Below are 26,802 nucleotides of genomic sequence, written 5' to 3'. Positions count from 1 at the left end.
ACACATAAATATGGGCTTTGAAATGATAGTGAAACCATTCTTACCCAATTCTGTGTGATGCTTTGCTTCAGTGAAACAACTCTTTTTCTGTTACTTACAGCTGATAATATTCAAATATTTTCTTTTTTACCAAGCCCTTTATCGAATATAAGCATAATCTTTGACCTATTTTTTCTGTCTAGAACAAAGACAAATAGTCACACTAGTCTCCCATAACTTTATGAATTATTATTTACATCTTTGAACTTGCTCCATCACAATTTCCAAATAACACATGTCCCTCCAAGTTGGAATAGCATTCCAGGCCTGCATGGATCCAATGGGCACAGATGGCATTCTTAATGGTTAAAAGACTTAAATGTACTACTGAGAATCATGTGGCATTCTTACTTCAGAAATTCAAAGCAGTCATGTATATCTAGGAGCTTAAGTTCCATTTTGTAGCAGTGTCCTTTACTATCTGCTAATGAGATAATCCCTTATTTTAAAAACAATTATTCCTAGGACGACAAGAGCTGGGATAAATGAATACAAAATGAGAAAGTTTGCTGTGAATCTGGATGTTGCACCTGGGCAGTTTCTCTCAATGAACTGAGCTCCTTGAGTGATGGTACACATTGGGTTAGTTGACACAGAAGCATTTGAGTTGCCTGCCAGGGAAAAGATTGACAGTGTCAGATATGGTACTTCCAAGATAATTTAATCCACATGTGTTTACCAAATGCCCACTAAATGCTTAGTATTCTGCTAAGTACCCTTCTTCATAAAGATACACAGGACTTTTTAGAGAGCCCAGAATTCATTATTAGATGAAGCAATAGTGAGTGTTCGGAGCCTTGAAGATGGAAATGTGCTTGTTCCCGTTTTGGGTATATATCCATTACCCAAATGAATGAATAGTACTGATAAAAATTATGATCACTTAGCACTGAGTATCCCAAGGTTACTAATGTTATCACCTAGAGAGATTTAAAACAACTATGACATTCTGTCTTGTTCTTTTGTTGACTTCACAGAGTTGCCTGGGATTTCCAATGGCTAGGAGGGCCTTGCTGTATTCCCACTGACCTCTCACAGGACTAGGGAACACTTGTGCCAAATATGGCTTCACTCAGCTACATACTCCATACATTTGGGGGAACAGGAAGCCACTGCAGCATGTTTCAACCTATTCAGTAGGTATAGAAACTGATTCCATCCAGAATATATTAGAGTTTACTTCAGTGTATGTTAAATCTGTCATTTTCTAAAAACATCAGAATGCCCCTAAGCTGCTGGCCTTTGACAAGTGATTAGCTTGATGAATGCTTACTATTTTAAAAATCAGAGAAAATGTTAGACTGTTCAAAACAAAGTTTTAAATCTATTTTACATTTTATAATAGTTTTTTACTTAAAAAATACATTTTCCTCAAGAACTTGTGTTTTCAAATGAATATATAAAAATAAATTCCAAAATAGAATACTTACCACAAGTGAAATTCTGTCCATAGAACTCATTGACTACGAGAATCTCAGAGCAATATTTTTGGAATGTAAAATAGCCAAGGATTTTAAAAGGAATGGGCATTTCTTGTATGTTTCTTAAGAAAAAGCAAAAAGAAAGAAAGAAAAACTTCAGTAGGCTTTGGTAACAGTCCTACCAAATGAAAAGAAAGGCAACGCTTATATTTCCCAAAAGGAATGTACATAGGTTTTCGACTCTCATGATAAAAATTATGCTTACTACAAAAAGTTCAAACAACACTGAGAAGTATAGAGAAATACCACTGCCCAGAAATAACTGCTGTTAACATTTTAGTGATATATGTAATACATATAGTTATGACATTTTACGTAAATGGAATCAAACTACTCATCCTCTTTCCTAACCGGCTTTTTCAAACAAACGTGTATCTCAGATAGCCTTTCAAGTCAGTAAGCATAGCACTGCATCATTTTAAATCACAGCTTGCTGGTCCACTATAGAAGAAACCTTAATGTAACACACCCCTGACGATGGACTGGTATTTAATTTTATTGTTAGGCACCATTGATATAAACATAAAAGAAAATAACGTTAACGCATCACATTAGAGGAAGAGGTTTGTGATTAAATAGACTTGAACATGCTAGAGTATGAAGTGAGAACTGGACTGTAACACAAGGGATGGGGAGAACCAGCAGACACTCATTGTGAAACCTGTTTCAGGAGAAACCTCATGCCTGCCTTGTGCCCTTCTCGGTTCACTGTGTAGCTTCTATCAATCAATAAACATGCATTAAATTCTTTCTGTTTGCAAGGCACTAATTCAGGGTGCTTAAGGAATTCAAAAGAAGTACCCTACCCTTAAGGACTCATAATGGAGTTGGGAGACATAGATTATATATCCTTAAGACTATAAAAATACACAGTGGTGAACCGTTTGTGCTTAGACAGTATAGAAAAACAGTACCAAGTGTCCACGATATTCTTGTATTTAGTATTTACGGTTTCACCACGTGATCCCCAAACTCCGTGACTTTCAGTTATTGACAGTGTTCTGGGGTACGAAATTGACTTAGCCACACTGAGAGGCGGCTAACTGGAAAAGGCAGATGGGAGTCTGGGGAAGGGGAAGAACACTAGGACGGCAGACCAGTATGAGCACAGGCCTGTGTGGCTGGATGGGCCAGAAAGGCTCGAGCGGAGGGTCTGATCTCGGAGCAGTGGGAGGTGAGTTGAGAATGGCAGCTTGACTAGCTGTTTTCAGGGCCTTGTAGGGGCTTGCCATTGAAGCACCATGAAAACGATCACATGTCAATCAGTGTTTTAAGAGTATTAATGTGGCACCAGCAAGTAGGATGGACCAGAGTAAGGACAGAGGAGGAACAGCAATAAAGGGAGCAGGCTACAGCAGCAGTGCAAGGGTGAGATGACAAAGGCCTGGGGCAGGATGGTGGCCAGGAGCAGACGGCTGCCCAGCTGGCTGGAGGGTGACGAGGTAGGAACTGTGTCTTTGTCCCGTACTGCACCCCACAGGGCAAACACAAAGGCCCCACGTGCATTTGTGATTTGACAGCGGGGAAGAAAACCAATGTGATCTGGTCACTGATCCAGTGTACAGGTAAGTCCAAGAAGAGAGTAGTCATTCATTTATTTTGTGAATTTGTTTTGTGAAGTCGCTCAGTCGTGTTCGACTCTTAGTGACCCCATGGACTGCAGCCCACCAGGCTCCTCCCTCCATGGGATTCTCCAGGCAAGAATACTGGAGTGGGTTGCTATTTCCTTCTCCAGGGGATCTTTCCGACCCAGGGAACGAACCTGGGTCTCCCGCGTTGCAGGCAGACGCTTTAACCTCTGAGCCACCAGGGAAGCCCTCAGTCCAAAATTTTTTGCAAACCTAATTGGTTAAAGGCCTTGGGCCAGCCACTGAGAGAAGCTGTAATGCTTCTCTCAAGATGCTGACAGTCTATCTAAGGAAGACTACAACAGGAGCAGTGAGACCTAACAAAGGGGCCTGTCAGAGACAGCTTGTCCTGCCAAGGCAACGGCAGGCAGGCTTTATGCAGGCACAGAGGGGGATGAATTGATCAGTAAAAGACACAGGAGGAAAACCGGCCAGTGACACGGAAATCCTCACAATACATCCAAGAGGGAGGAACCACAGACCCAAAATTTATTGACGTGGGACCTTCCACAAGGGGGAGAAAAGCATGCATACCTTACCCTTTCACAACAGTATGAGCTTATTTAAAGATTACATAAAAGTCTAGCAAAATACACAACAAAATTTAACTCTGGGATGTGATACTTCAGGTAAATAACTTACTTAATATGTTTCTACATTGTGTATATTTTTTTCCCAAAGAACCTGCATTCTTTTGTAAGGAGAAAGAACAAAGCTATTTCCACTTGAGTTTAAAGGAAGACGGACCCAAAAGTGCAAATGTTGTAGGCAGTCAGTCAGGAAAGGTGAGTTGAAGGAAAAATATAAACCCGATGACTGCGACGTTGATGTGGCCTTCAGGAGTAGTTTCACCCCAGTGATGGGAATTGAACCAGGTGAAGCCTTGGGATACTGAGGTTTTACAAAGAACCCAAGAGCATTTTGGTAATGTTGGCCACTGCCTCCCTCTTAAGAACAACCAATCCCTTCTTCCTATAAACCAAACACATAACGATTCAAATAAGAAAGAGGAAATGCTGCTGAAGGTTGGGTCTGTAACCTGCAGGCTTGATTTCATGCCACTGGGGAGACTGGATCCTGTGCGTTTTTCATAGACACAAACAAGCCACTTCAGCCACATAGGCAAATACAATGTCATGGTATCACTGTACAAAAATATCTCCTTGACTGCCCAAAACCTAGTTCACTTTGCTTAATAATATCTCACCTTTTATAAGTCACTACAGTTCATGAAGTGTTTCCACACTGATGACCTCATTCTAGTCTCATGTTCCCTTGAGACAGAGGGGGCTGAGATCATTATCTCCATCTTATAAATGAAACTAATTAAGATGGAAAAGCGACTTGCCAATGGTCACTTGGCAGCTGAGTGGTAGGAGGAAGACTCTGACTTCAGGGAGCCACATGCTTCCTGAGAGGCTCCTCACAGTGTGAGCAGAACAAAGTCAAGTCTGAGCTTAGTTTTCTTACCTGAACATCGATTGTTCTGAGTTAAATAAGTAAACAAAGAAATATGATTACATGTAATAGCTGCTCAGTAGCTTATTTGACTGGTTTTTAAGTCAAAGAAATAGCCATCTTCGCATTTTCTCAGGGACCCATAGTTTGCTTACTGGATCTAACTCACATCACCCACCAGGAACCACTTTCACCCTCCTAAAATTTTCCACCCTTCTTGCTACTACTTTTTTAAAATATATGTATGTGTGCATGTGTATTTTTTTCTTGGTTATAAAATAATGCTTGTCCATTATAGAAAGTTCACAAAATAGAGGAAAATACAAAGAAAAAAATGAATGTCACCCAGAGATAATACTGTTAACATTTGGTGCATGTCCTTCTGGTCCTGATACTTTCTTCAGCAGTCTCTTACCTTCTCTTACCTCTTTTCTTATCTGACTATTCTAACTTCCTTGAAATACCCAGGAATTGAGAGCTGGAATAGAAACTCAACAGTGCCAGGGGAAGAAATGGACTAAATGCATGCTGCTGCTGCTCAGTCGCTTCAGTAGTGTCCGACTCTGTGCGACCCCATAGACGGCAGCCCACCAGGCTCCCCTGTCCCTGGGATTCTCCATGCATGCTAGTTAGCCTGTAATAGGCTGTGCTTCTGGACGATAGCTTGGCTTTTCTCCTTTTGCTGTAATGGCTTATGACATATGAATCATATTGATAACATACCTAAATCATCATTTCCTGAATCTCACTATGAAGACCTTTTATTGAATAAGCTGTAAACAGTTCAGAGTCTGAGCAATACTGATTAGTAAGCACTATAAACACTTTGGACTGTGAGGTGATAAGAGTATCACCACGCTCCTCTGGAATGCCTTACAATCATCATCCTTAGGTGATCATTAACATCAAACCACACCAGCCTAAACCTGTTGGTATTGTTAGATCTTACCTCACGAAGCCAGAGCCCATAAGCACCCCAGCAATGGAGAGCAGGGCCACCACGCTGTTGACCACATTTGGGTTTTGGATCACGCCAAGCAGCACAAGGCTCAGAAATTCACCAATTAAGTGGGGGGCCAAGAGAGCAACAGAGAAATATGCAAATCTGGCAGCCTCGGGGTATAAGGCCAGAGTCCTAGAAAAACATAAGGTCTTTAGTTCCTCTCCAAGGGTTAACATATAAGAAAAACTGCACAGTTGCCTTCTAGGAATAAATCCATGGTAGTTAATAAGTGGGAAGAGTCAGCAAGGCAAGCCAAACCCCCCCTTTGAAAGGCCTTTTTGGAACAGGGCCATTTGAGGCCATTTTGTCCTGCGTACTGTACTGTTGGCCCCAAGTCAACTGAGCCCCCTTTCCTGTTTTACAGCTCCTCAGCTCTCCCAGAAAAATACCAACACTTAGAGGATGGTCACAATTCACTGCAGTGAGTACGGCTGAGGTGTCCAGGCTTCTCCATAAGCAGCCACATTCTGCCTGGCCCATGCTGCTCCCACCCTAATGCCAAGGACTCACAAAACCTGGTTCTCAGCCCCTCCTCTGGGCGCCTCATTCCTATATCCTGGGGTTATTGCCAGTACATTCTTGTCTTATTCTACCAAACCCTTCCACTGATTTGACCTTCATGTTCTTGTAAACAAGCTACGCTTATAACCCCTTATATTCCTTTCACCAAATAACATTTCCCTGGTGATAGCACGTGCTCAACAGCCCTCAGACACGGCTGCTCTTTCTTCCATTTGTAAAGTAAGGAGGAGGAGTTAGCATGTCTTAACATCCCTATGCCCCAACCAGTAATGCTGAAGACGCTGAGGTTGAACAGTTCTATGAAGACCTACAAGACCTTTTAGAACTAACACCCAAAAAAAGATATCCTTTTCATTATAGGGGACTGGAATGCCAGAGTAGGAAGTCAAGACACACTTGGCTGCTGCTGCTGCTAAGTCACTTCAGTCGTGTCCAACTCTGTGAGACCCCTTAGACAGAAGCCCACCAGGCTCCTCCACTCATGGGAATTTCCACTTGGAGTAACAGGCAAACTTGGCCTTGGAGTATGGAATAAAGCAGGGCAAAGGCTAATAGAGTTTTGCCAAGAAAACGCACTGGTCATAACAAACACTCTCTTCCAACAACACAAGAGAAGACTCTACACATGGACATCACCAGATGGTCAACACTGAAATCATATTGATTATATTCTTTGTAGCCAAAGATGGAGAAGCTCTATACAGTCAGCAAAAGCAAGACCGGGAGCTGACTGTGGCTCAGATCATGAACTCCTTATTGCCAAATTCAGACTTAAATGGAAGAAAGTGGGGAAAACCACTAGACCATTCAGGAATGACCTGAATGAATCAAATCCCTTATGATTATACAGTGGAAGTGAAGAATAGATTTAAGGGACTAGATCTGATAGAGTGACTGATGAACTATGGACAGAGGTTCGTGACATTGTACAGGAGACAGGGATCAAGACCATCCCATGGAAAAGAAATGCAAAAAAGCAAAATGGCTGTCTGAGGAGGCCTTACAAATAACTGTTAAAGGAGAAGTGAAAAACAAAGGAGAAAAGGAACGATATAAGCATCTGAATGCAGAGTTCCAAAGAATAGCAAGAAGAGATAAGAAAGCCTTCCTCAGCGATCAATGCAAAGAAATAGAGGAAAACAACAGAATGGGAAAGACTAGAGGTCTCCTCAAGAAAATTAGAGATACCAAGGAAACATTTCATGCAAAGATGGGCTCAATAAAGGACAGAAATGGTATGGATCTAACAGAAGCAGAAGATATTAAGAAGAGGTGGCAAGAATACACATAAGAATGGTACAAAAAAGAGCTTCACAACCCAGATAATCATGGTGGTGTGATCACTCACCTAGAGCCAGACATCCTGGAATGTGAAGTCAAGTGGGCCTTAGAAAGCATCACTATGAACAAAGCTAGTGGAGGTGATGGAATTCCAGTTGAGCTATTTCAAATCCTAAAAGATGCTGCTGTGAAAGTGCTGCACTCAATATGCCAGCAAATTTGGAAAACTCAGCAGTGGCCACAGGACTGGAAAAGGTCAGTTTTCATTCCAATCCCAAAGAAAGGCAATGCCAAAGAATGCTCAAACTACCGCACAGTTGCACTCATCTCACACGCTAGTAAAGTAATGCTCAAAATTCTCTGAGCCAGGCTTCAGCAGTACATGAACCATGAACTTCCAGATGTTCAAGCTGGTTTTAGAAAAGGCAGAGGAACCAGAGATCAAATTGCCAACATCTGCTGAATCATGGAAAAAGCAAGAGAGTTCCAGAAAAACCTCTACTTCTGCTTCATTGACTATGCCAAAGTCTTTGACTGTGTGGATCACAATAAACTGTGGAAAATTCTGAAAGAGATGGGAAACCCAGACCACCTGAGCTGCCTCTTGAGAAACCTATATGCAGGTCAGGAAGCAACAGTTAGAACTGGACATGGAACAAGAGACTGGTTCCAAATAGGAAAAGGAGTATGTCAAGGCTGTATACTGTCACCCTGCTTATTTAACTTATATGCAGAGTACATCATGAGAAATGCTGGGCTGGAAGAAGCACAAGCTGGAATCAAGATTACCAGGAGAAACATCAATAACCTCAGATATGCAGATGACACCACCCTTATGGCAGAAAGTGAAGAGGAACTAAAAAGCCTCTTGTTGAAAGTGAAAGAGGAGAGTGAAAAAGTTGGCTTAAAGCTCAACATTAAGAAAACGAAGATCATGGCACCTGGTCCCATCACTTCATGGGAAATAGATGGGGAAACAGTGGAAACAGTGACAGACTTTATTTTGGGGGGCTCAAAATCACTGCAGATGGTGACTGCAGCCATGTAATTAAAAGATGCTTGCTCCTTGGAAGAAAGGTTATGAACAACCTAGATAGTATATTGAAAAGCAGAGATATTACTTTCCCAACAAAGGTCCATCTAGTCAAGGCTATGGTTTTTCCAGTGGTCATGTATGGATGTGAGAGTTGGACTGTGAAGAAAGCTTAGTGCCGAAAAATTGATGCTTTTGAATTGTGGTGTTGGAGAAGACTCTTGAGAGTCCCTTGGACAGCAAGGAGATCCAACCAGTCCATCCTAAAGGAGATCAGCCCTGGGTTTTCCTTGGAAGGACTGATGCTGAAACTGAAACTGAAACTCCAGCACTTTGGCCACCTCATGCGAAGAGCTGACTCATTGGAAAAGACCCTGATGCTGGGAGGGATTGGGGGCAGGAGGAGAAGGGGATGACAGAGGATGAGATGGCTGGATGGCATCATTGACTCGATGGACATGAGTTTAGGCGAACTCGGAGAGTTGGTGATGGACAGGGAGGCCTGGTGTGCTGTGATTCATGGGGTCACAAAGAGTCAGACACGACTGAGCAACTGAACTGAACATCCACACCTCCGTACCACTCTTCAAGGTCATCTGCCTTTCCTTCTATACAAATCATGAAATTTGCTTATACTATCACTTTTATGCCCCTTTTAAGGCACTGCCTCACCTTTCATGCTTTCTGGATCAGGGTCAGTTTTGCACTCCTGTCCATTATTATTATCCTCAAGGTCTTTAATCTTAATAATTCATCAACATCAGTGCCTCCTAATTACATAACCTGATCAATTCCATTGACTCCACACACTTAATCTTGATCACTCACCAGGTCTTGTATTTAAATGTTACTTGTTACTTAAAACTGTTCTGTGTTAACCTGATTTCCCTGTTTCTGGTCTAATCTGGAAACTTGATCTGTGAACTATCCAATTTCTCTATAGTTTCATCTACTCTCAATCTAGTGGTTTTTCTCAATGGTCTTACTTAACATGTCATAAAATAACTATTCCTTGAGTCTGCTAACCTTCTAAGCAACTTCCCCCTCTTCATTCTATCCTATACCAGCAAGCTTCTCAAACAGCATCTCCTTCCATCTCCCTCTTTTTTCTCTTGTAAACCTGCCTTGCACCCCCACCACTCTGCTAAAGCTCTTTTAAGGAAGAGCACCAACACCTCCTTAATCTTATGATACAGCCCCTTGAACATCTGCAGCACTGTCAGATTTATTATATGCCCTTGAAACTCTCTCCTCTCTTGATGTCTCTGATGCTACCTGATCCTGCTTCTCCTTCCACCTCTGACTACCTCTCTGCCTCTCTCACTGAGTCACTTGCCTCTTCCCACTCTCTGAATGTTCTTAAGATATTATACTGACTGCTTCCTCCCTTTCTAACATTCTCTCCTAAAGAATCCATTTCCAGGTCTTGACTCTTACTCCTCTCGCCTTTTTTTTGCCTACACCAACCTGTCACCCAGACCTCAGACTGGCATCTCCAGTTGGGTGTCCTGTAGCATCTCAGATGTAGCAGTGTGTTCAAAACCAGATCAATTCTCTTTCCTGGCAAACTCGATAAGGAGGTTGTCACCTTCCCATGGTCCCAGGCTGAAAATGCAGCTAAAATGCAGGCATCATCTATGATTTTATTTCCCCCCCAACAAATCCATTTCATTTGAGTTCATTCAATTCTACTTTCCCAACATCTCAAAGTGATCCGCCCCCACTTTCCGTTGCCACTGATACTCTCCTTACCAGGGCCTCTGCCTTCCCAGACAGTTGCCACGGCTCCTCACTGGGCTGGCCAGTGCCGCTGCCCTAGCTCCAGTCTGCAACCAAAGTGATGTGGACCTCAGCCTCCTGAGTCAACCAGATGTGAGTCACTCCCTGAGGTCTGAAATCCTCCACTATGTCCCAGTATCTCATCCGCCTCAGCCCCTCGCCTGGCATCCAGCACCTCGCCAGCAGGCTCCAGGGCCATCAGTCATATTTTCCACTACTCCTTCCAACTCTCCTTTGCCCACAGCACAGCTGAACCGTTTCTCTGAAAAGGTCTCATGTGTTTTTGCTTCTAAACTTATGCTCCTTCTCTCTCTCCCCCTGGAATACCCTTGCTCCTTTTCCATCTGTTCAAATGTTGTTCATCTCTCAAGTTCTCCTTTATAAAGCCTCCAAGAGGCCCTCTCCTTGCCCAACCAAATGGACCCTTGGTCTCCTTTGGGTAATTCCCTAGGATAATGATGGGGAAGAGACATATCCCATTGGTGCCTCAGCTTCCTCATCTTCAAACAAGAATAATGAATAATGCCATCTTTACAGAATGGTGACCAGGATTACATGAAATGATATATTTAAACTTCTTAGTGTCTGACATAAAAGCAAGCACTAAATGTGTTAGTCATTATTATTGTCATTATATGCCTCAACACAGTGGTTTTTTATAATAATAATAATATTTTATTAACATTGCTTATATTAATCTTACGCTTTCTTGAATTAAAGTCATGTGGAGATTTGCGTATGTCCACAATCCATCATCTGAAACACTTTAGGGGCAGATGTGTTTTGGAATGCGGCAATTTACAGATTTGCGGAAGGTGTCATACTGCATAGACCATGCTTGCCAAAGTGAGGTTCAGGATTTCACCTGCATTCAAGCACATTAGTATTTCCACGAAACAGAAGGGTTACTGTTAGGAAAGTACAAAGAACCTCATGTTGGTTCCGATCAGATTTTGCTGCTGAGTGAGTTCAGGTATGATATGCTGCTAAGAGTCAGAAAAAACTCCAGCTTTCAGTCCCCACAGAGAGTCAGACGTGACTGAGGACGCACACGTGGGTTGGGCCTGTAGTTTACATCACAGATCAGAGATTCAGCATGTTCCTGAGTGTCAGAGGATAAAGAGGCTTCCTCAGGACCAGCAAGGAGGGCCACGCGGTCCCTGGTACACCCTCGGCTGTGAGAGGACACCCTCCTGCTCACCAGAACAAGCAGCGTTGCCTCTGTCACTCCCCAGGTTGACACCGACATCTAAGAGCCTGCAGCAAGCCTTTCCAACTCCTCACCTTAGAGCTCAAGCTAACCAGGCTGTTGCTTACCCTCTGCCTGTATTTCACTCGATTCGTAATAATTATTCACATGGCATATCATGGGTCTCTCTGCTAGTAGGAGCACAGCACAGGAATTCAGCGGCCTGAAGACAGTGTCTCCAGGACCGCCTGAAGCCCTCTCTTGGGATGACAAGCTGGGCGCCTCTCACTGCTGGAGTCACAGAATACCACGTGATTCCCCCATCTTAGGGGAAAGCCACAGGGATTAAGGAGGATACATCTCTCTGTCACACCAAATCAACAAATGACTCTCTTCATACTTTCGGATTATATCTGTTAAAAGTTCTATGAAATAAAAATCATCTACAAACCATCCATCAAAAGCATCAGGGATGCTTCATGGTTTTTCAAAGCCTTCTTCCCATAGTCACTCTTGATTCCTCAAGCCCCCATCACCCCCAACCAACTGCGATGCCCCAGGTCGGTCATTGAAACCTCAGGCAGCACTGCTGCTCCAGCTCACAGCAGCCTGGGCGGCCTGGTCCCAGCTACTCCTGAGCCCTCTGCTTGGGTCAGTGAATGTGTGACAGGCTATTCCCTGGTATGTGTAGCCTTACTGGTCTGCTCTCAGATCCCATGTGGCCCCCAGAGGAGTTCTTGTATTTGCCCTGAAAGATGGAACGTTGTACAAGACTTTAGTGGGCAAAGACAGACCCTGCAGAGTGGAGAGCGGTTTATCCTTGGCCTCTTGCTCCACTGGTCCCACTCACCATGGGAGGCATGACCTGGGAGAACTGAAGGCCTCTGGACAGCCTCTTCCTTACCAGTAGCACACACCGCAGCATATGAGGGTGGCGAAGACACTGAAGGGGAGCACGTGCAGCATGTAGGCCAGCAGCATCTGCCACTTGTGGTACAGGCCATCCTGGCTCTCCTGGTCACTGACGGCACGCAGCACAGGAACTGGGCACAGAAGGCAGGTTTCAGAAGAGCCGGTCACCACACAGCTGGTGGGGCGGGGGTGGAAGGGCAGGGGGTGGTGCTAGCCCAGGCTGAACTTGAGGTCTATCAGCACTGGGTACCACCTGGAGCCCCCCAGTGATGGAGAGAAGGGACTGCCATCCATAGAACTATGGACACCCCTCCCCACCGGAAACATACATTCTACCTGAACTATAGTAGGACTACAGTAAGATCATTTATTTCCATGTCTCTAAAGTGGAGGAGGGGTGTCACCAATTCAAGAATACACATGCAAAAGAGACACAAACGAGTGGCGTGAGGCCCTGTGTCCTCTTTTTGTGCAGGGCCTTAGCACTGAACATCAGGCTAGGTATTGCTTCTGGACTCCCACTGAGTTTGAAAACCATATGCTGGCTGTCCTAAATAAGGCTCCATAAAGAACGTTAACAGAGCAAAGTTGGCCAGGCATCCGGGCCCCAGTGAGCTGCGCCTCCTCATGGCTAAGATAGGATACCAGGGCTGATCTTCTAAAACCACCACCATCAGCTGCCCCATCAGCTCCTCATAACTTCCTGTTTCACCTGGATCCTCAGAAAGCCTCAAGGAGATCCATGTGGTGACCTAATTCTCACTGCTGCTGCTGCTAAGTTGCCTCAGTCGTATCCAACTCTGTGCGACCCCATAGATGGCAGCCCACCAGGCTCCCCCGTCCCTGGGATTCTCCAGGCAAGAATACTGGAGTGGGGTGCCACTGCCTTCTCCGAATTCTCACTGAGGTGTTAGCAATTCACAAGTTACCTTTTCCCAGAGAAAGAATCTGGAGAGGGCCAGGTTGGCTCAGAGGAATACCCTTATATTGGTGCAGTCTCGCGAAGTGTCAGCTGGAGAAAGGAGATATTCAGGGAGAGAGAAGCCCCTACCCTCACTCTGGGGGCACACCTCCTGGGCAAGGCACTCACACAGGGTCACAGCGTTGAGCATGCCTGTGTATGGCATGGCACCCACAAACTGGTACAGGAGACCCACACGATCCTGGATGGCACCCTTCAGCACATCCTTCCCGAGTCGAAGAAGAAAGAAAATGACGAACAGACCCATGATCAGATTCTGAGTGAGACGCATCGTCACCGCCAGCTTATTTCTCAGTAAGTTTCTCATCACTCTCCTAAAAGCCAAACAACCCCATTTCAATTGCTTTTCTTTTATGGGTGGATGTCTATCCATCTAAAATGGGGTGAGGCTCTTACCTCAAGAGAACACACAGTTTAGAAAGGGCTCCAGGAGAATCTCTGGTTTTGAAAGGAATCTTTGGTAATGTTTTCAGATGCTTTGTTCTTTCAATAGCCTCCAAGGTTTTGTGATACATTGCTGATTCTTTGTAGGCAAATTCAATCATCTGGACTCTCTTGTAGGTTTCTATTTCTCGTTCTTTGCTTTGGGTATCCACTGATGTCAGGTCCACTGAAATTTTTTTGCCACACAAAAAACACATGTGATTTTAAATGCATATATATACATATAATGGCTAATATATGTTTCATCATTGATTTAGGAGTTCTAGCCATAATACTTCATCTCATCAAAATAATACCTGTTATTAATGCCGACCTATAAAAATCTTTTTCAGTATTTTAAAGCTATCAGTAGGGCCATGAGGATCCCCATAAGCCTGTCTGGGAGAATCCAGAAGTTCAGCTAGTTTTCCTCTGATCAAGTAGAAGGGCACCATTTCAAGAGAGATCCCCCATCTCATTCTGACAGGTCATCTATGGTAAGTTAATTGACTCGGCCAAATTAATATTTTGAAGAGTAAAAACACCAGAACAAAAGCAGAAATAAAATCCACTTTACCGGTGTCATTTAAGCAGGAAGCTTAGATGAGAAGATTTTAAAAACATTTATGATCAGGAATGTGAAAGAAAAACTTACTATAAAAATCAAAAGGGTTTGAATGTTCAGGACAAGGGTAACCACAGCCACTGAAGAAATCAAGCATTTCCACCGGTGTCCCACAGAAAACCAGCTCTCCGCAGCTCAGGATGGCGATTTTGTCAAAGAGCTGATCGAACGACAGACAGTCTCAGTGTGTAATCAGCTAACTTCATCCTTACGGAAAACAAGTCTCAAGCAGTCAGTCCTTCGAGCGTCTCAGCCATTCATGAGTACTCTTACTGCGGCCATCGGAGCCACTCAAAACACATCCCTACTCTTTCCAGCCTGGCTTGCCACTGTGGATCCTGCAGCCTCCCAGCTTGCACCCAGCATCATGTCTAGGATAGAAAGCAACTCATGGACCTGGTCAGACAACCAGGGTTTGAGTCCCAACCGTGCCCCTAAGTGAGAGACCTTGAACAAAGCTTTTTTAAAATCTCAGATCTTCATCTATAAAAGCCAAATAATAGCTCCCTGAAAGGATCCTGAGAGATTAAGGTGAGATTTCCGGATAGGAAATCTATATGATTTAGAGGAAAAACACAGACTTGAAAGCCAACTATTAGTAGAATGTGAAGGCCAATTCCAGCTTTTTATTAACTGTGATGTTGGCTCCATTATGTATCATTTCTAAGTCTCACTCTTTCCCTCTGTAAAGTGAAAATGCTGGTATCCACCTCAAAGCGTTGTGGTGTGGATTAAATGAGCTAGTGCATAGAAGCTGTCTGGAACGTGGTAGTTGTTTCAGCACCATATGGTAGGTGCTGAAAGAACTAAGTTTCCAACCTCTGCCCTTCCCAAATCCAGAGCTATTGGCTTCAATTGCTCTGGTTTAGGTAGATCCCTGCTTCCCGGTGACACTAGTGGTAAAGAACCTGCCTGCCAATGAAGGTAGATGTAAGAGACGCGGGTTTGATCCCTGGGGTGGGAAGATCTCCTGAAGGAGGGCATGGCCACACACTCCAGTATTCTTGCCTGGAGAATCCCATGGACAGAGGAGCCTGGCGGGCTACAGTCCATGGGGTCGCAAAGAGTCGACATGACTGAAGTGACTTAGCACACGTGCATGCAGGTAGATCTCAGCCCAGCACACATATACCCACCCGTGACGAGCTGAGCTGGAACAAGAGACACTGCCTTCACCTGGAAGAGCTCAGAGCGGGGCTGGTGGATGGTGAGAATCACGATGCGGTCCCTGCGAGCCAGCTCTGCTAGGAGGACGACGATCTGATTTGCAGTCATGCAGTCCAGACCGGTGGTTGGCTCATCAAACAGCATGACCTCTGCAGGCAAAGAAAGGCCAAACATCTGAGTCACTGCCAAGCCTGCACTCTGTGCTCTAGATTCAGAAAGTTGAATAGTTTCTTACTGAGCTGTCTTGTCCAACCCAGACAAATGCAGCCAGAGCCCAAGAGAAAACAACTGATCTGGGAGGGCCCAACTCCCAACTCCTGAGCACATTTCAGCCTCAGTCCTTGCGGGGACAAGGCAGCAACCAGATCAGTCCTCTCACCTGGCACTATGGACCATTTTGGCTTCATCTGAGGTTAGGGTATCCCAGAAACCACAGACGGCAGCCCACCAGGCTCCCCCGTCCCTGGGATTCTCCAGGCAAGAACACTGGAGTGGGTTGCCATTTCCTTCTCCAATGCATGAGAGCAAAAAGTGAAAGTGAAGTCACTCAGGCCTGTCTGACTTTTAACGACCCCATCCATAGACTGCAGCCTACCAGGCTCCTCCGTCCATGGGATTTTCCAGACAAGAGTACTGGAGTGGGGTGCTATTGCCTTCTCTGAAAGGCTGAGAAGAGGCTGGTTAAAAGGATACAATCTCAAAATTATAGTAAGTGAAGTAAGTCAGAGGAAGACAGGTACTACGTGGTATCACTTATACATGGAATTTAAAATATGACACAAATGCACTAATCTACAAAACAGACCCACAGATATAGACCGGTGGTTGCCAAGGGGGAGGGGATGTCGGAAGCGATGGATTGGGAGTTTGGGATTAGCAGATGCGAAGTATTATATATACATGGATAAACAACGAGGTCTACCTGTATAATACAGGGAACTATGTTCAATATCCTGTGAGAAACCATAATGGAAAAGAATGCAAAGAAGAATGCACATATGTAATACTGAACCGTTTTCAGGTATAGCATAAATTAACATTGTAAAGCAACTATACTTGAATAAAATAAATTTAAAAAAAGACACAATCTCACTTCGTGTCTAGCACTTCCCAATAGCAACTGGGTTTTCGCACTGCAAAAAAAACTCTGACCCATGAAACAAAGTCCAAGATGGGGCAGGGATTTGAGTTCTTTAGAGGCTTTAATTGTAGCTTATTTCTACCCAAGAAGTATGGGGGCTCTTAAGAACGTCCCTCTTATTTGCTCTGAAGAGCAGGCAGTCTTGATCTACCCCAGTGTAAAGAAAGTATGCAGATCTATTATATCTTCTTCCAAGGGTACAGAAGTGACAGTTTCCCCAGGTCTTGGGGGGAAAGACCAAGGCAGGAAGGGAAGACGGCCACCTCATCTTGGTGGCCCTTCCTCCAGTACACATACTTTCTCATATATCACTCAAAGTTCTACTTTAATTCCTACCATTTCATACATACTTCTAGTCATACCCAAACTCACTGCCTCTCCAGAGCAGACACAATGGCACTACCCTAGTAAGAAGTGAGGATGCATAGGGCAGGGTCCATATTCAAAGAAGACCTTAACTGAACATCAACCCAGAAGCAGTGCTTCCAAGTCTATGAGCTGTTTTATACTTGGATGATGGAATCACCTTAGGAACTATATAGTATTTCCAAAGAAACTGGCTCCCCAGTTTGAAAACCTCAGTGGCTTCAGTTCAATACAACCCACTTTCCAAATGGAGACTTGTGAAGAAAGGGCTGAAAATGTCTGTAGACATGCGGAAGAGGCCAGGCAGCAGCCAGTAGCAGTTCTGGGTCCCACTTACTGGGGTCCTGGAGGAGCTGGGCTGCAATGGAGACCCGGCGCCTCTCGCCATGGGAAATTCCCCCAAAGCTGTAGTTGCCAATCAGTTGATCTGCCACGTGGCTCAAACTCAGCTCCGTCATGACTGCCTCTACCTGCAAGACACAACATCCAGGAAGGCTGGTCACTGCTGGGTTGCTGTTCCAATTCATAGGCTGAGGATGGCAGGGGAGGGGCAACACACTTCTCTTGAGTACTTGGGCCACTTTTAGACTCACCACATCCTAGGAAAAGCACCCTTAGTACAGAAGAATCCAACTTGGTTTAAATCACAATGGATTTCCCAGTGGCTCATTAGTAAAGAATTTGCCTGTCAAGCAGGAGACGTGGGTTCACTCCTTGAGTTGGGAAGATCCCCTGGAGAAGGAAATGGCAAGCCACTCCAGTATTCTTGCCTGGGAAATCCCATGGACAGAGAAGCCTGGTAAGCTACAGTCCACGGGGTCTCAAAGAGTCAGACACGACTTATCAACTAAACAACAACAAATTGGATTAAAATAAATAATTTGAATTTGTTTTTCCCGAAAGACCTTAGAGCAACAAAAACCGCTTCTATTAGTTTCAGGGAAATTCAGTAGGAAACAATGGAGATTTTGTTGAACTCCTGTTTTCAGATGCTACAGTTAGTCCAGCCCATAAGAAAATCCCCAAAGGCGTAGTTATGATATCGCTTAATTTTTTAACCTTTGGTTTTTGAAACTTTATTATAATAAATGTTTCATATGTTTAAGAAAAGATTCAATTTCGTTTGAACTAAACCTCACTTTTCCTCTGTAACCCAAATAAGTCCTGGAGTCCCATGTGATCCAATCTCACTGTGGCTTTGGATCAAATATAATCCAGCTATCAAAAATAATTAAAAACAAAGCCAATCTTTATTTGAATCTCTTTAAGGACTTTAAAAGGGACCTAGTTTATAATCTCCAGCCACAAGGACTTTAAAAGGGACCTAGTTTATAATCTCCAGCCACACTTTAAAAAATTCTTTTTTCCCAATTCTTGTCACCCTGCTTATCTTATACCCTACAGCTCCCTGAAACCCTCTCCTTACTCAACTCCCTAAAACAATAACCAGTAAAAAAAATTCTTCACTGACTTTCAAATCAAGAAGGTTGACCTTTTCCCTCCCTCTCCCTCTTTTCTTCCTCAGCTTATCCCCTCTCCAGAGACCCTTCAAAAATCTCTATTTCTGGCTCCCCCTCGATTGAGTACCCTTTTCTGCATTAGACCCTGGGGAAAGCAGATAGAGACTGAGAATACTTATATATAAGGCAATGAGTTTTGTTCCCATACATCTCTAATGAGACTGTATTTCTTCTACAATGAAAAAAGAAACAAAATACCACATTAAAAAATACCAACAACAATGAACTAAACTGGAGTAAGGGAGGGAATAACTTATGAAACAAAGTTCCAGAGGAAACAGGGAGTCAGAGCAACACAGAAAGCTTTCACCAAAAGAAAAGACACATCTGAAACAGACACAAAGGAATAATGAGGTGGTCAAAAATGCGTAAGGAAGCCAGTATGATCTGTACTGGAAAAAAGACGGGTGTTCTCTTGCCATCAGAGTGGAAGGATCCTGGAACTGAGTTTCACTTGACATGGCAGGGTTTACATGTGCACCAGCCAGGGCAAATTTCTGAGCATCACTTTCATCTGCTCTGCAACAGCAAGAAAGGAGTAAAGCTTGCCCCTTCTGGCTCAGAAGGGATGGAGAGAGGAGACATTTACTAAATCTCTTTCACATGTCTCTGGCTAGAAGCCTCTCCTATGTTTTGCAAACTGCACTGAGAACAGAATAATTCTCAGAGTCTTGGAAGGGACCCACGAGGATCACTGGGATCATCAATCCTCTCCGTGCTACGTGATATCACATAAACTGATTCATTCTTCATATCAGCTCCAGGAAAGATGAATCATTACTCTATCTATTACAGGGAAGAAAAGTCCATAGATTGCCAAAGGTCACAGCATTAACAAATGGCAGAGCTGGGACTGAGAGCAAACCATGTGGGTTCTCAAGTGGTCCAAGAAGTATAAGGACAGGCACAGTCTGCCCACACTAATCAAGGCTTTAAGTTTGGATTTGCGGAGGACAGAAGCAGATCTGTCACACTTTCTGCTCTGTCTAGTCAACGCTATGGTTTTTCCAGTGGTCATGTATGGATGTGAGAGTTGGACTATTAAGAAAGCTGAGCACCGAAGAATTGATCTTTTGAACAATGGTGTTGGAGAAGACTCTTGAGAATCCCTTGGACTGCAAGATCAAACCAGTCAATACTAACGGAAATCAGTCCTGAATATTCATTGGAAGGACTGATGCTGAAGCTGAAACTCCAATACTCTGGCCACCTGATGCGAAGAACTAACTTATTGGAAAAGACCCTGATGCTGGGAAAGATTGAAGGCAGGAGGAGAAGGGGATGACAGATGATGAGATGGTTGAGTGGCATCACCAACTCGATGGACATGAGTTTGAGTAAGCTCTTGGAATTGATGATGGACAGGGAAGCCTGGCATGTTGCAGTCCACGGGGTCACAAAGAGTCAGACACAACTGAGTGACTGAACTGACTGACTGCTCTGTTTATTATAGATAATTCCTTCTCCCTAAACTACTTTGTCAAGATTTTACATCCTGTAGACTGTATCTGCTTAGAAAGTAGCCTCAGGCAGGGAGAATAATATGATAGGAAAGTTTGAAGGACATTTAGGGGCTGCAAGTCCCAGGAAGAGGGACCATTCACAGGAAGTGAATTTGCCATCGACCAATTTTGGATACCCTTGAATTTTCTGAGTATCTGCGCAAATATATGCATCTTCAGGAGGGAAAGCTCAGTGGCTTTTTCAGACTCTCTCCCTGGGGTATGTGATCTAAATGATCACCATCTCAAAAGAACTCAAATACCAATGAGATCTTCTCCTACCCATTTTAGAGGAAAAAAATACCAAAGCAGGGAGACAAGCCTGCAGAGGGCTCGTCTGCCACTGTCAGGGGGTGCTAAGTCACGGGAACATGCCTGTGGCTCCCCGTGGAGTGAACTCTAACTTCCAACTTGTCCGACCACAGTGGGGCCCAGGGAGGCAGGATGGAGCCAGAGAACCTGGTTCGCGTCCCCGTTCTGCCAGTCTGAGGTGCCTGCTCTCAGTCTCCTTGGGGATCAGTTTCTTGAGCTTAAAGACAGAGGTAATGCCTCCTTCATAGAGCTGATGCCAGAATGAAATCAGATACTGTGTGTGATCAAGGTCTGATGGATGTCAGCCAAGGGTGAGAGTACAGAGTATACGCTGGGAGAATAACAGGAACCTTACAATGCCTTCTAAGCACTCTAATGTTCCCGGGAGGAACAGGGCTAGCCCTCACTCTGTGGGGCTGATGGCTCTTCTTGAAGGTTCCTCTGGTGTGAAAGCTATGCTCCAGCACACCCAGGACAGCATGTCTAGGACTCTGAAACAGAAGAATGACCTTTCCTGACCCAGCATTATAACAGCAAGCCTGCTGGTACTCCAGACACCATTCAGACCTAGCTCCACTCACCAAGCCCTGTCTGAGAGTCCAGCACTTGGGTCAAGAGGAGTAACTCCCTGATGACAGGTTCAAAGGGGCCTGATAAAAATGGTGTGACTGCTGCCCCTTCAGCTGAGATGGAGGATTCCCTCAGAGCCTCAATGGCATTGAAGAAAGATCAGCTTTGGCAACTTGATGTGTGTGCCCAGGGGGAACCTCGTTGAGCCTCAGGGTGGTGAAGTCTCTGAGGCAGATATCGTGGGCAGGAACCTCTTTCCCGGGGAACTGTGCCTGCTCTGCCGGTGGTGCATTGACCTGTTCTTGGTTCCCTGTATGTTTCCAGTCCAGACAGAAATGAGACAATATTTCTAGGTGAGGTCCCTGTGAGTTTACCTGCAACTACTTCCAAACTGGGTCCACTTAAGGAAACACTGAAACCTAGGAAGAGCTGACAATTCAGTTTGGATGAGGCACATTCAAGATGTCTCAAAGAAAGCTGAGAAAAATCTCAACAGGACTGCAGGGCAGTGAATGAGGAAAACAAGCATATCCGTTCAAATAGAGAGCTCCCAGGACAGCACCATCCAATAAAAATATAATGCAAGCCACATTTAGCTTTTAAACATTTTGCTGGCCATATTTTAGAGAGTGAAAAGAAACAAGAGAAATGAATTTTAGTGGTATAATTTCTTTAATCCTATACAACCAAAACAATACCATTGCAACCAAGAATCAATATTTTAAAAATTACTAATGAGATATTTTATGCTCTGTGATTCCAGACTAATTTTCTAAAATCTGGTGTGTATTTTACACTCATAGCACATCTCAATTAGGTCTAGTCATGTTTCAAGTGCCCCAAAGCCACATGACTAAAGCCACCTTTCAAGTGCCACATGTGAAGCCACATTAAGTGCCCCGAAGCCACAGTGTACAGAGCAACTCTGGACTCAGACGGTGACAACTGATGGGGAGGAATGGGCAAATGGAGGGACGAGGGGGTATGAGGCCACAGCGAGGCGATGCCCTGGGGGGCCCCAGGGCGGTACCCACCTTGTTCTGGAAGAAGCCCTGGGAACCGCGGCGGATGGCCAGCAGCGCCGTGTAGTTCAGCGTCTCGCGGACGGTGAGATTGCTCAGCAGAGTGTCGCTCTGTGGGGAGGAACCTGTCAGTATCTTCCAAGGCGCCCCCCGCCACCTCCCAACTCCTGCGGGCGGGCCAGGACTCGGGCACCTGCAGGACGTAGGAGAAGCAGTCCTGGAACTGCTCCCGGTGCAGCTCCTGGCCGTTCACGAACACCTCCCCAACCAGGGTCCCTGTGCGCCGTAGCCTCCCGGACATGGCGTCCAGCAGCGTGGTTTTCCCTGAGCCTGGGAGGCGACAAGAGAGGGCCTGGAGGAGGCCGGCCACGAGGCCTCACAGGACCTTCCCAAGACCCTCGGTGAACCTGCTGTCCAGCCCTGACTTGTTCTCCCTTTGGCTTCGTGGGCCAGACTCATGGTGGAATGAGTCCTTCCAGCTTGTCCCCTTTCAATGAGAGGGGATGAGCTGTCTCTCTCCTCCAGGTCTGAGCTGGAGGAGCTCTGTCTGCCTGTTTATTCTCTTTAAAGCTGCTTGAGGCTGAAAAAGAAAACACAGGATCAGACTCAAATCAAAACCATGGCTCTTAGAAGCATTTGAATTCTAGGGCATTTGAATTTGTTTCTGTTTGTGACTCCCTGGGATACTCTGCTGGTTCCCGGATGTAAGGGACTCGGCCCAGAGCCTCACTAGTGTGGTTGAGTACCAGCAGCATCAGCACCATCTGAGAGTTTGTCAGGAATGCAGAATCTCAGGCTCCAACTCCTAGCTCAGATTCTGCATTTTAACAAGATGCCTGGGTAGTTGTCATGCATATTCAAGTGTGAGAAGCAATAGCTTAGTGAGTCCTTCAGTAAAAACCAAGTTGGCCTCAGCCTACACTGAGAGCCTTGAGCATAACCCAGCAGGTTGTTGCTAAGAACTTTCCCACGAGATGGGATGAACTAACTTCCCTGTACTGGAGTGATTGGAAGGTGAGGTTTCTCCTGGTTTGCTTTGTCTAGGGTTAGAGTGATCTCTTAGGGTAAGATACCAGCTGGCCCTTCCCATTCTTGTTGGACACAAGCTTACATGGGCCCAGTTAATAGGGACAGGAACAGGAGTCACCAGGCCTTTCCTGAGTAAGGCTGTTAAGTTAGAATGAGTAAGAGAGGAAATTATCAGGAGGCTCTGGGCTCTCTGAGAAAATGGCAAGAGAATTCTACTGAGGATGTGACGACCTGTGCAAAACAAAAGAAAGGATCTTTTGTTCAAATATTTTAAAGAAACTGCTGGTTGCTCTGAGGGGTGCAAAGATGAAAAGCCAAGCTCCTGGAGCAGTGGTTTTCTTATCTGACCCACGACTGACAAAGCTCAGAATCAGCCCCAGTGTGCTCAGGTAGAGGTCAGCTTGGGGAAGCGAGCAGAGTGATTGAAAAGAAACAAAATGTGACTTCACTGGGGCTGTCTTTCAGAATGTGCCCTGAAGTTTCTCAGCCACAACATTAAGCTTTGTCTGTGGTTCTTCTAACTAGGAGCTCCCTTAGCCTTACATTCTAGCATCCCGTCTCAACTCTAATAGACCCTCCAACAGCCTATAGCCTGGATTCAAGTTCCACCACTACCTCAGAGCTAGCCTCCTCCTTGGGGCTAGTTTCTCTGTGTGTTGTTTGACCTCTCAGCTGCATGTGATGCTGTTGCTTGCCCTTTTCTGTAAATCTCTCTCTTGGCGCAAGTGCCACCTCATCCTCTTGGTTTAATCTTGTCAGTCTGGCTGCTCCTTCTCAGCCTCCTATGGGTGACCCTCAGGGTTCCTCTCATGTCACACATCCTCAGTGAGCAATGGTGAGCAACTACTTGCTTCTCAGCATGTGAGGGAACCGCTTTAGGTGGAGCTTCTCCAGCTCCATTCAAGCCTTCAGATGACTGCAGCCTCAGCTGACATCTGGCTACACCTCATGAGAGACCACAGACAGAAGTATCCAACCAAGGCATACCAAATTTCTGACTCGTAGAAACACTGAGAGATAACACCTGATTTTTATTATTTTAAGTCACTTAGTTTGGGTATTTTTTAAACATGAAAATAGGTAACTAATACTGTCTTTTGTTTAAACATGTGTTAAATAGTTATTAACTCATTTCTGGGGGTACCAGGAGGTTAACAAAGCTCAAGCAGAAAAGGGTATGAGAAACTAACATGCATAATCAGGGAAGAAAAGAAGACTGGAGTAAATTGCAAAGTTACATGGTTAATCCCTCAGGATGTGACACCAAACGTACAGGGAACAGAAGAAGAAATAGACAAACTGGACTTCATGAAAATTTTAAAGCTACGTTTTTCAACAAAGACCGTGTTGTACAAAGGTAGTCCACAGAATGACAGAAAAATATTTGCAGATCTTATATCTGATAAGAGGTTAACATTACAGAGAGAACTTCTAAAATTCAACAACAACAAACAAACAAACCAACCACCTGATTCAAGACTGGGTAAAGGACTTAGGGAAACAGAAATCAAAACTGTGAGATATCCCCTCGCACCTAATAGCTACTATCAAAACAAACAAACCAAACAGAAAATAACAAGTGTTGGCTAAGATGTGGGAAAATTGGAACCCTTGTGCACTGTGGCTGGGAATATAAGATGGTACAGCCACTGTGGAAAACAGTATGGTGGTTTCTATAAAAACTGAAAATAGAATATGATCTAGCAAGTCCACTTCTGGGTATATATCCTAAAGAACAGAAAAACAGGGTCTTGAAGAAATATTTGTACACCCTTTTTCACAGCAGCATTAATCATGATAACTAAAATGTGGAGGGAAAGTGTCCATTAATGGATGAATGGATAAGCAAACTATGATCTGCACATAGAATGGAATGTTATTCAACCTTAAAAATTAAGGAGATTCTGCAATACGCTGCAACATGGATAGACACTGCACACACTATGGTAACTGAAATAAGCTAGTCACAAAAAGATAAACATTGTATGATTCCACATATTCGAGGTACTTAGAGTAGTATGGGACATAAGTACACTTTCATAAGGACAGAAAGTGTAGTGATGGTTGCCAGGACTGAGAGAAGGGCAGAAAGGGAGTTATTCTTTAATGGGAATATAGTTTCCACTTTACAAGATGAAAAGTTGTGGGGATGGATGTCAGTGATGTTTATACAACTATGTGAATGCATTTAATGCCACTGAACTGTATACTTTAAAATGGTTAACATGGTACACAAAAAATACTCAGAATGGCTTAACAACTTACATATGAGACATAACACCATAAAATTCCTAGAAGAGAATATAGGCAAAATGTTCCGTAACATAGATTATAACAATGTTTTCTTAGGTCAGTTTCCCAAGGCAAAAGAAAAGCAAAAATAAACAAATAAACCTAATCAAACTTATAAGCTTTTTCATGGCAAAGGAAACCATAAACAAAATGAAAAGACAATCCATTGACTAGGAGAAAATATTTGCAAACATGTGACCAACCAGGGCTTAATTTCCAAGATATACAAACAGCTCATACAGCTCAATTTAAAAAAAAAAAATTAAAAACGGGTGAGGTGAGGTGAAGTGAAGTGAAGTGGCTCAGTTGTGTCCGACTCTTTGCGACCCCATGGACTGTAGCCCACCAGGCTCCTCCATCCATGGGATTCTCCAGGCAAGAATACTGGAGTAGGTTGCCATTTCTAAATAAATATTTCTCCAAAGAAAACATACGGATGGCCAACAGGCACATGGAAAGATGCTCAACATAACTAATTTTTAAAGAAATGCAATTCAAAGCTACAATGAGGTATCACCTCACACCAGTCAGAATGGCCATCATGAGAAAGTCTGTGTAATAAATGATGATCGAGGGGGTGTGACAAAAAGGGGACCGCCCTACAATGTTGGTGGGAATGCAAATTGCTACAGCTACAATAGAAACAGTTATGGAAGCTCATTTAAAAACTAATAACAGCTAACACATAATCCAGCAATCCCACTCTTGGGCATAGGTCCAGAAAAGAAGAAAACGCTAGTTCAATAAGATATACACATCCCAGTGTTCACAGTGGCACTATTTATAATAACAAAGACATGGAAGCAAACTATGTGTCCACAGACAGATGAATGGATAAAATGAGGTATGTATAGATATTGATATATGTTTACATATATCCATGTATACAAACACACACAGGAATATTACTCAGGCATAAAAAATGAATGAAATAATGCCATCTGCAGCAATAGGAACTGAGAGATTATCATACTAATTAAACCAGAATTAAATACAGAATTAAGTCAGACAGAGAAAGACAAATATCATGTGATACCACTAACGTGGAATCTTGAAAAATGACACAAATGAACTTATTTACAAAATAGATAACAGACTCATAGACATAGAAAATTAAACTTATGGTTACCAAAGGGGAAATGGGGCCAAGGGAGGGATACATTTAGGATCTGGGATTAAACACACACTCTATACCTCATGCGAAGAGTTGACTCATTGGAAAAGACTCTGATGCTGGGAGGGATTAGGGGCAGGAGAAGAAGGGGACGACAGAGGATGAGATGGCTGGATGGCATCACTGACTCGATGGATGTGAGGCTGAGTGAACTCCGGGAGTTGGTGATGGACAGGGAGGCCTGGAGTGCTGCGATTCATGGGGTTGCAAAGAGTCGGACATGACTAAGTGATTGAACTGAACTGAACTACTTATATAAAATATATAAATAACAAGAATGTACTGTTTGGCACAAGAAACTATACTCAGTATCTTATAATAGCCTACAATGAAAAAGAATCTGAAAAAGAAC

General features: G+C 44.0%; 1 protein-coding gene across 2 annotated transcripts in view; it reads right to left on the bottom strand.

Moving 5' to 3' along the window:
- Window positions 1-203: 203 nt before the first annotated feature.
- Window positions 204-26,802, bottom strand: part of ABCG5 (ATP binding cassette subfamily G member 5) — a 32,788-nt gene continuing 6,189 nt past the window's right edge. Inside the window, exons 3-13 of one of the 2 annotated variants that reach the window (XM_069583445.1) lie at window positions 22,149-22,285; window positions 21,968-22,066; window positions 17,367-17,499; window positions 15,532-15,671; window positions 14,386-14,515; window positions 13,704-13,917; window positions 13,416-13,621; window positions 12,318-12,456; window positions 5,556-5,741; window positions 1,470-1,582; window positions 204-650 (exon numbers count right to left, since the gene is read on the bottom strand). In XM_069583445.1, the coding sequence (XP_069439546.1) occupies window positions 457-650; window positions 1,470-1,582; window positions 5,556-5,741; window positions 12,318-12,456; window positions 13,416-13,621; window positions 13,704-13,917; window positions 14,386-14,515; window positions 15,532-15,671; window positions 17,367-17,499; window positions 21,968-22,066; window positions 22,149-22,285 (1,691 nt within the window). In that variant the 3' untranslated portion in view covers window positions 204-456. Of the gene's footprint in view, window positions 651-1,469; window positions 1,583-5,555; window positions 5,742-12,317; window positions 12,457-13,415; window positions 13,622-13,703; window positions 13,918-14,385; window positions 14,516-15,491; window positions 15,672-17,366; window positions 17,500-21,967; window positions 22,067-22,148; window positions 22,286-26,802 lie in introns of both variants that reach the window. The other variant, XM_069583446.1, reaches the window with a different exon arrangement.

Source organism: Ovis canadensis, chromosome 3, assembly GCF_042477335.2.
Source record: "Ovis canadensis isolate MfBH-ARS-UI-01 breed Bighorn chromosome 3, ARS-UI_OviCan_v2, whole genome shotgun sequence".
In the NCBI taxonomy this organism is placed as follows: Eukaryota; Metazoa; Chordata; class Mammalia; order Artiodactyla; family Bovidae; genus Ovis; species Ovis canadensis.
Note: the sequence above shows the minus strand (reverse complement) of the source record. Positions and strands in the feature narration are given on the sequence as shown.